The sequence below is a fragment of the Anolis carolinensis genome, chromosome 3, assembly GCF_035594765.1.
Source record: "Anolis carolinensis isolate JA03-04 chromosome 3, rAnoCar3.1.pri, whole genome shotgun sequence".
Taxonomy (NCBI): domain Eukaryota; kingdom Metazoa; phylum Chordata; class Lepidosauria; order Squamata; family Dactyloidae; genus Anolis; species Anolis carolinensis.
Window position 1 is genome coordinate 25,349,291 of NC_085843.1, and position 10,210 is coordinate 25,359,500.

General features: G+C 39.0%; 1 protein-coding gene across 1 annotated transcript; it reads right to left on the minus strand.

Moving 5' to 3' along the window:
• Positions 1-2,260: 2,260 nt before the first annotated feature.
• On the minus strand, positions 2,261-7,393 carry LOC107982589 (vitelline membrane outer layer protein 1-like). The gene is made up of 4 exons (XM_062974585.1): positions 7,287-7,393; positions 4,426-4,614; positions 3,306-3,409; positions 2,261-2,639 (listed from the first exon to the last, which is right to left on the minus strand). The coding sequence occupies exons 1-4, from the start codon at positions 7,305-7,307 to the stop codon at positions 2,336-2,338; spliced, it is 618 nt and encodes a 205-aa protein (XP_062830655.1). The 5' UTR covers positions 7,308-7,393; the 3' UTR covers positions 2,261-2,335.
• Positions 7,394-10,210: the final 2,817 nt, after the last annotated feature.

The window sequence follows — 10,210 nt, forward strand, 5'->3', positions numbered from 1 at the left end:
ACTTTACTATTTTGTACTCTCTCAGAAGATATAAAAATGGCCAACCTCACCCTATTTTCTAGACTGGATGAGAGCAGAAACTGGATGATGGCTGCTGGTTTGTTGGAAGGAACACCGGGAAATAGTGATCCAGGCTGTGCTGTGTGGGGTTGCACTCCCCCTGAAAACACAGGTCTGCAGCTTGAGGGTCCCTCTTAATTCAGCTTTGTACCTGGAGGCTCATGTATCAGCTGTGGCCAGGAGGGCCTTTGCTCCAACTGCGCCCATTCCTTGAAAAGCCAGACCTGGCCATGGTGGTAGAGCATGTTACAGTAATCCATCTGGATTACTGTAATGCGCTCTACAGGAGGCCACCTATGAAGAGTGCTTGGAAACTTCAGCTGGTCCAAAGAGCTGCAGCCAGGCTGCTAATTGGGGCTGGTTGTAGGGAGCTGACAACTCCTGTTGTACCAGCACAGGTCATGTACTTTAAAGGCATTTCCTCTGGTGTGGGACAAAAAATCTAAAGGAAATTCCATAGCCTGGGGCAGCCACTGAGGGTGTATCTACTCTGTCATATTAATGTAGCTTGACACCACTTTAATTGCCATGGATCAATGCTATGGAATCATGGAAGTTATAGTTTGGTGAGGCCCCAGCACTCTTTGGTAGATAATTTATTTTAAGGGAGATTCAAACAATTACTGTCCTGTCAGCCTCACATCAATGCCAGGCAAGATTCTGGTTTAAAATGTTCCACATGTGGTATTTGACACCAAATAAACTTGCTAGAGTCAATAGAGGTAAAAACAGTGGAAACTGTTGGAAATGTGGAAAGCACACCGGGACTTTTATACACAAGTGGTGGGAATGTAAGAAAATCAAGAAATTTGGGCGAGAAATACATTAAAAAATGACAAAAATCCTACAAAAAGAAATTGAGTTTAAGCCAGAATGCTTCCTATTAGGAATTACAGACGGGCAAATAGACAAAAACACCGATAGAATAATATTTTACCTCACCACAGCGGCAAGAATAGTGTTCGCACAAGTATGGAAAACAAAGGAAGTACCTAGCATGGAGAAATGGCTCAATAAAGTAATGGACGTAATGAATAAGGACTTATTAACACAAAAACTTGCCCAGGAAAGAACATTAAATAAAATGGACTGGAAACCCATGAAGGAATTTTTACAAAAAGAAAAAATAAATGTTTATATAAGGATGGACTAAAGAAAGTCCCTCGGATAATAGTATAAAGTAAAGATAGTTAAACTTGTTTAACTTCAAAATAAAAATAAATGACTAAAAGAAAATCGAAAGGACCACACCCGGAGCTCTGGAAGTAACAGGATATATATAGCAACTGTTTACATGTAATTTTGTGTGTGTGTGTGTGGTTGTTTTTGCGTTGTGGTTGTTGGTTTTTTTTGTTCTTTTTTAACCCCCCCCCCTTTTTTCTTTTTGTTCTTTTCAACTTGTGTATTGATACCTCATTTTCCCCCTCACCCCTTTCCCTCAGATACCCTTGTTGTCTTACATGTGTTTTATTGTATCAAGAAATGAGAATCTTTGTTGTTATAAGAAATGTATGGAGTTGCTTAGAAACCTCTCAACAAAAATTAATTAAAAAAAACCAGGCAAGATTCTGGAAAAGATCATTAAGGAAGTGGTCTGCAAACACTTAAAAACAAATGTGGTCATTGCTAATAGTCAACACAGATTTATCAAAAACAAATCATGCCAGGCTAATCTGATCTCTTTTTTCAATAGAGTTACAAGCTGGGTAGATGCAGGAAATGCTGTGGATGTAGCATATCTGAATTTCAGTAAGGTCTTCAACAAGGTCCTCCATGACCTTCTGGCAAACAATCAGCCAAGAAGGGTAAGGGTCTTGGTCATCCTCATATCTCTCAAATCATCAGGCTGTATAGATTAAAAGGAATCTATCAAAACAGAACAAGCAGACACCTGAGTTACATCCACGGAGACTGCATCAAAATTGGTGTCTAAGTTGGAGAGGATCTGAGCGACATTAACTGCAAAGAACCTGCCAAATTCTTCCCAATGTGCTACCAATTTGGTCAGGGATCCCAGTCTGAGAGACAGGATGTAAAAGTCCTGTGACCACTCAGAACAGCTCTCTAGGAAGGTTCTTTGCAGATACAATGTTGGTGGCAGCAAAGGATTTCTGTGCTGCCTTCATTTGACTGTTATACTTCCCATTTAATGATGATCAAGTTAAGCAATATGGCTTTTAAAAAAAGATATACACAGCTCTCCATTTAAATATAAGATTTAATGGTGGATAAATGAATGTCACAGAGACCTACATAAATACCAGTATGTAAATTGTCAGTTCTTACAACAGAAGAATTTGACATCATTAAGTGAAGTGTCATCCTCAGACTCTTGTGAAATCTCCACCTTTGTCTGGATCCCACATATAAAGGTACTGCCAGGGCAGGCAGGACTCCATGGGCCAAAATGACCCCATTCATGGGAGTTACCTTCCAGTACAGAAGTGTCACTACATAAGAACCGAATGTTGTTGACTGCTGTGTCATCACCAAACCCTTGGGGCATTTCTACTCTCAGAGAGAAGGACACCAGCTTGTTTGGTGGTTTACACTGATGAATCTCGGACCAAGCACCCCACCTGCCAAGATAATAAAGATGACACAAGAAACACATTGTCATATTACAGAACACTGGATGATGGATCTTGTGTCACTTCAGGAGACTAGTCACATTCAGACTACAAATGTGGACAAATTTGTCTAGGTGGATGGTTTGTGGTTATTGGTATTTAATTGACTTGCCAAGATATCAGCCATAATAGAGCACAATCATCATTGCCTTGTTCTTCATATTCCAGTTACCACTAGTAAATATAAACTAACAAGAATGGCACAAGAATAAATATTATTTGCTGTTTATTGCCATAGTCAGCTTCAATAAATGTCAGCTTTATTGGTGTTCTCAACAATGCTGCTTAGTTTTCATAGAATAGGATCATAGAATAATAGAGTTGGAAGAGACCACATGGGCCATCTAGTCCAGCCCCCTGCCATGCAGTTTTGTAGAATCAAAACCCCTGCTTACATCAACCTGTAATACAGCCTTCTATTTTTCCTACTGCCTTCAACTTTTACTTTCCTGAAGTACTGCTAAGTCTACATCAGAGGAAAGAAATTAGTTTATCGTAAGACTTCAGATACTACGGGACTTCATGTTCCCTTCCCACTGACGGTGCTGAAAGCAGTTGCAGATCAAAGCATTTGGAGGTGCATCCCTGACCTAATCAAGGGCAAAAGGTACTCACTTCCCAACCATGGATGAAATAAATGAATCATCTTTGCAGAGCAGGCGGATGCCATTCAGGGATGTATCGTCTTGCCCCTCTTTGCCACCTTGATAGGGCTCTACCTTGTGTAGAGAGACAGATTGGATTAAAACTGTACTTTGTGTTAATCCATACTGTGAGCTGCCTTGGGTCACATATTGCAGGAATGGTGGGATAAAAATAAAATAAATATAACTATGCACAACAAGATAAGCCACAAGAAGCATAATGGAGGCAATTTGGTTCAGGTTCACTCCCCAGCTGGTTTTAAATGGCTAAGAAGACATTTCAATACAAAATACTTGAGTCACCTGAACGTTTGGGAATCCCATGGCATTACAGCAGAAGGATGTAATTCTTTGCTACTTTATTTTTCCCCAAAGGAAGAACAGGGATTTTTTTCTGCTATAAGAAAAACTTTGAAAATCATACAATTTTTATGCCTTTTTTTCTGAGTAAATTTCATGCATTTTTTTTACAGAATACATTTTCTACACAGTAAACAACATTTTCTGCCTAAAGTGCTATAAAGATGTTGTCATTGACTGAAAACACTGTGATCCAGAGGCACAGTCTAGTATATGAAAGGAATACTATATTTCACCATATATTTCAAAAAGTAAAAAGAAAAATATCCCAGTATGGCCTTATTTCAGCTACATACCATTATGCATTAACTGACCAGTATTTTAGGCATGCAATAACCTATCATGGTTGAAAGGGCATAAATTAAAACCAATGTAGGTCTCTTTCTACTCTGTCTAAAGTGAATTTCTGTGAGCTAGCTTTTGAGATTTTCAATCACTGGTTTTTCCTTTTCTTTTTATTTCATTCTTTGTGTGTGTGTTTGTTGGAGTGGGGGTGACAATGATTTCTTATATCTGCAATAGGATTTTTTGAAAGGTCTTTTAAAACCATGATTCCATAGCATTGAGCCATAGTAGTTAACGTGGTGTCAGACTATATTAATTCTATGCTGTAGATGCACCCTAAGTCTCAAACCACAATAAATAGTTTGTTACCTATTGTGATCACATTTAGAGTTCATGAGATGAACTCAGCCTGAAAAGTAAAATGCATAATACAAAACATCTTTTACCTTCAATGCAAAACCAGTAGCATGACCAAGGGAACAATATTCTCGTTTTCCCCAATAACCCCATGGCCCCCCATTTTCCACGTGGATGATGGCATCGTAGGGGCGGCCATCTACATTCCAGAAGCAGCAAAAGGTGATCAAGAAGGCCAGAGTGCAGATGAAAAGATTCATTATCTTCTCCAGCTGTAGCTGTGGAAACATGGTTGAAAAATTGTGATCACAAAAAAGCACAGATAGAGATACCGATTATTTACTGAGGCTGTATTTGTCTGACATTATTATCTAATTCAAATGCATCAGAAAGGCATAACCTTTGCCCAATCAGTTGAAAGTTGCATACATGACTACTCTTCCTCCCTAAATTATCTCCACAAAACTTTGTGACTTACTGAGGATCATCCAGTGATTTTTATAGGGATAATAACCTGGTTCTCAAGAACCAACCTGTTAACCACTACATCACATTGATTCTCCTTGTGTCTCTGTAGATTTCACCCTCTTTTTCAAAACACAATAGTGGCAGTTCAGGATCAAGCTACATGTTTGACCTTTAATAAAATACACATAGTATTAGTTGTGGTCTGATAATAATGAGGGACCCATTCTCACTACACAATTGTAGCACTATGATTCTACTCTAATTTCCACAGTGATGTCTTATGGAATCCTGGTATTTTCATTTTAAGAGGTATTAAATAAATATTATCTCAAATATTGCATAATGGTAATACAGTAGAGTTTCATTTATCCAACGCTCGCTTATCCAACGTTCTGGATTATCCAAGGCATTTTTGTAGTCAATGTTTTCAATACATCATGATATTCTGCTGCTAAATTCGTAAATACAGTAATTACTGCATAGCATTACTGCGTGTTGAACTACTTTTTATGTCAAATTTGTTTTATAACATGATGTTTTTGTGCTTAATTTGTAAAATCATAACCTAATTTGATGTTTAATAGGATTTCCTTAATCTCTCCTTATCCAACATATTCGCTTATCCAACATTCTGCCGACCCGTTTATGTTGGATGAGTGAGACTTTACTGTATTTAATATTATTTGGAGTAGGAAGAGGAGGATTCTCAAAGAAAAAGCCACTTTGAATATTGTGCTGAGAAAAATGCAGGATATAAATGAAATAAAATATCAGGAGTTTCTCTCCAAGAGTCATGGTTCTATGACAAAGTAGAATCATATCACTATTAATATGTCACATGAAGGCGCCACTGATTGCAGTTGGAGAAGGAATTTAAACCTTTCTTCCCTTTCTGTGTCTGAGATAGTGTTGATGGAAAATCCTCTTCTGAAGCTTGCAAGTTCATTAATAAATCTGGATTTCCAAGATGCATTGGCTGGAGAGAATATCAGGAACTTTTCTGGGATGGTTGCCATTTGCCCTTGTTTGCTTAAAATCTGATTCTGAAATCCCCATTATGATAGTTGAACAATCCCTAGAATGCTCTTGTATGTACTTCATGATGGTGAGCTTGGAAAGGTCCTTTTTGATACTGAAACCATATTTTATTGAAGAATAGTAGGATGGCACACTAAGAACATGGAATGAATAATAAGACCCCCAACCAGAAATATTCCAAATGGTAGTTGATGTAGGGTGCCCAATAATGTGAGTGGAAATGTCAATATGTACCCTAAGATCTATATAAGCTGCCGTCTTCCTTTTTATTTTATTTGAACTCCTAGGAGGAATTGTATAAAAGGAAGAAGAGAAATATATACTCATGCTTTGAATTCTTGAAAACAGCATGAGGTTGGAAACAATTAGACATATGTGGATAATAAATAAATAGTGTAAATGCTTTTCCTGAAACAAAAACATTATTCCCACAATTCAAAACCAGGTATCTCCAAGTAAGCCCATTTCCTAAGAAGAGGAAAGGGCATCTCACCAGGCTTCTCATTTTTCCCATCCTGCTGGGATTATAAAGTCTTGGTGTAATCTTTCCATCTGAAGCTCAACATCTTTATGATTCCTTCAAGCTTTTCATTCATTCCACACATAGAACCTGTTTAGTCTTCCTCTTTCATCCTCCACAATTGGTGTTCTCCCTTCTATGCCATTATGTCAATCCCCCAAATCTTGTTTCTGCAATCTTGAAAGACTGTGGTCTTTCCTTGTTCGCCCATCCTTGTTCTCCCATTCCCCGTATTTATAGCACATCCTTGGAACCTATTAGAGAAAACCCCAAATACAAATATAACACTAGGTTCTTAGTGGTGAAGTTGGCATATTGGACAACAATTTGCAATGGAGACACATTCTATGAATATTACCCAGGCCAATTAACTCAATGAAAATCAGCCACCATGCCTATTGAAGGATGAAATTGATGGGAGTTGGGTGCAGGAAATATTAAAATACTTAAGATGACCACTGTGCATACAAAACCAGAGCTGACCTTCTGACCAGGAGTAGATAAGGGACTGGAAGTGGGCGAGGTATTACTGGAGTTATGTGTGCTAAGAAACCTTACTTCTAATTCCTAAATGAACTCTAGTTCTAATGTTACGTTTTACCACTTTTAGAGTTGACAAAAGGTCCAGTGCTAATTTGGGCATGGAATGAGAGGGCAACACCATTTTATCCTTGCTCACAAACAGCAACATGTCATGCAACATCTCTGGAAATAACAATCACCACCCTTTAGAATGAACCTGTTTCTCTCTCTGCGCCAAAGAGAGATGTCTTTTCATTCTGCTGAACATTTATCTTTTGGCTCACCTCTGATCTTCTAAAAAATACATGTAATTTTACATTGATTGTAACTCTTGCCTTGCCTTCTCACAGCAAATGAAGGGGGAAGGAGTTGCTCTAAACAGCACAATGCAATCCTACTTACAGTTACGCACAGTAGCCACATATTCTGGAAGCCAAATAAGAGAGCTTCTGAGTTCAACAACAGAGTATGAGCTTGGGCAGAGAAAGAGAATGGCAGAGCAAAGTGTAGGAGTTTTCTTGTGAAACATTACCTCCACTCAGTAGAGCAGATGATATGTAACTATGACTTCATCACATGGGGGACCCCCCACCCACAAATATCATCTCACCACCCTTCGTTGTGACACTTCTTCCATCACACATGGGAAATGGCACCTGAGCAGCACCGAAGTGTACTACCTCCATTGGAGCCAACATAACATGGGTAGATTCAAGTGTTTGGAGGGAAGCGTCATATGACACTTCCACTCCAGTTGTGTACAGAGCCTCTGACGGAGGTCCAACAATGTCGTGGGATGGGCAGCTTGCCCATCTGTCACTGGACTGGCAGGGATGCATCCTAGGATGCTAAAAAAAAGTCCGGTGTGATGAAGCTATTAGTGTGTGTTGTGTTATATGTGTCATACTCTTATTTGATTTTTTTTTCAACTGTTGCCAAATCTTGAGAGAAAAGGGGCAGATCTACACTGACCACTTATCCCAGGGCCAATTCAGAGTGGTGAATGCTGGATCAGCTCTGGAATGGTTTAGACCACTTCACCACACCCCCGCCTTGGTGATCTAGAGTCAGAAGGGAGCCCCATGCACCTCCTATTTTTATCATTATGGCAGCCAGTGGATGTGAAATGGCTAGTGCTGATCAATCATGGTCTGGAGTGATGACAGCCAGAGTGTCAGAGCCTGTGTTAACTCTGTGCATTATTTAGCCATCATGAAGCTGATTTGCCTCCAGGATAAGTGGTCAATGTAGATGAGCCCATGTTGGGATATTGAGGCTCTCTGTAAGATGAGGGTTTCATTTCATTTCCTATTATATCCAGTGAAAAGAACTGCAAGTTTTCCCTTTCAAAAGTCTTTAGAAAATGTCCCACTAAGACAAAGGAAAATGTAATTGCATTTCACAATGTTTTATTAATAATAGGATATATATATATATATATATAGAGGCATGATATAATTATTTTTGACTGAGTTCTGTAATTGCAGCCAATAATGGTTAAAACAAGATGCAGGTAAAACATCAGGAGAAAATGCTGCTAAAACACGGCCATGCAGCCCGGAAACCACACAACTCCAATTATTAATTCAGTTGTTGTGTACCTTCAAGTCATTTCAGACTTATAGCAACCTGGAGGAGAAGAGCGGTATATAAATTAAATAAATAAATAAACCAGTGGGTTTTCATGTGTGAGCAAGAATTTGAACCCTGGTCTCCAGAGTCACAATCCAGCATTTAAATTACTATGCAACACTGACTACCATTAATTAATTACTATGAATATTTAACTTAAAGTTAATAACCAAGTAAATTCACCTGGACTGAACACCAGCTCATCCAACAAAGGGAAGATAGAATCATGCAGGAAGAGGATCAAAACCACCCAATCCTGAGTTAGCATGTTGTACTGATTTAAGCAGTTTTTTCTTCTTCTTCATGACTCACAGTTTGAAAAAGGATAGAGGAGGAAGAGATGGATTTGCTTCCCTTGCAAGGTTCTCATTGTTGTATAAAGTGAACCCATCAATTCTGCACTTTAACAGACAAGAATGAATATGTATGTGAAATGCATACTTATGTGAAACATTCATGAATGTTTGTACATCTAGCATGGCCACAGACTATTGTGGTAGCATATCCTCTCTAGTGATGTCATTAAATAGGAGATAGCTGCATTTCAATATGACTAAAGTTAGAACCAGGACTCATGTTATTAAGTTGCAGGACAATAGATTTTTGTTTTAAAAAATAGAAGAAACTTCTTACTGGTAAGAGTAGTTTGTCAATAGAGCCAAGAGATGTGGTAGGGTGTAGGGTTGTGCATTTCGGTTAAACCCGATCCATTTTCGGTGTCCCAAATTTCGGCACAAATTTTTGAGAGCTTCTGGAATTTGGCAAGGTGAGAACCTGTTTTCCCTTACAGCAACTGAAAGATTAATTTTCAATCCAGCCCATTGGCAGCAATGAGGAACATACGAATCTCACCTTTACACCATTTTTAGAAAAACCCTGCTTCTTACGATCCTTTCCCTTCTTTCTTTCAAGGAGACCTGAGTTTAAGGCAAGGGCTTAAGAAATCCCCTTTTCTACAATCCAGGTCCTTAGAGAAGACCTGGTTTTCAGGCAACAGACTTAAGAAACCACTAGAGATGTGCAAAAACATTTTTTGGATCAAATGCTTTGTTAAAGCTGTTTCTACTCTAGAGGAGACAGGGGCCATGGATGTGTGCAGTTATCTCCTGGCAGTTTTCCAAGGCATTTTAAGGGGTCTTCCTAGATAAAGCAGAGGGATCAAGCCGGAGATATCTGCTTGGGCTTCCTTTAAAAAGCCCTCCCTTCTCTCTTGATTTGGAGGTGCCGGAAATGAAAAAATTTGCTTTGTTTAGAATGCCTTTTTCCCCTTCATGATTCAATTCCACCTCCAAATCAAGAGAGAAGGGAGAGCTTAAGAAACCCTGCTTCCTGTGATCCTTTCCCTTCTAGCGGCTGCCTCCTTTCCTGCACTCCATCTGTAACCAAAAGAAACAGAAATCAGCCAGTTTTCAGCAGTCACTGTTCTGTTGTGACTGGAAAAAAGGTGGCAGAATACATACTTATGGGTGTCTGAACTAGCTGAACCAGTTGAAGACCATTTTTTAAAACGGATCCCTTCACAAGCCTAGTAGGGTGTCCTCCAAACAAAGGCTGAACTGCTACAACCTGTATTCTTTAGCTGGAAGTCCTGTTGTGGCCCCTTCCAATCATATGACTCTGATTACCTCTGACTTAAGAACAGTGTAAAACTCAAACAGAAATTTTCAGCTCACTCAGTAGTAGAAAATACACCT

Bases quoted from the DNA above. Each gene is read 5' to 3' on its own strand.
- LOC107982589 (XM_062974585.1), bottom strand. From the start codon at position 7,307: ATGTGGCTACTGTGCGTAACT. The intron at 4,615-7,286 runs GTAAGTAGGATT...ATGTTTCCACAG, and splicing joins TGTGGCTACTGTGCGTAACT to CTACAGCTGGAGAAGATAAT. The intron at 2,640-3,305 runs GTGAGTACCTTT...TTATCTTGGCAG, and splicing joins ATTTCATCCATGGTTGGGAA to GTGGGGTGCTTGGTCCGAGA.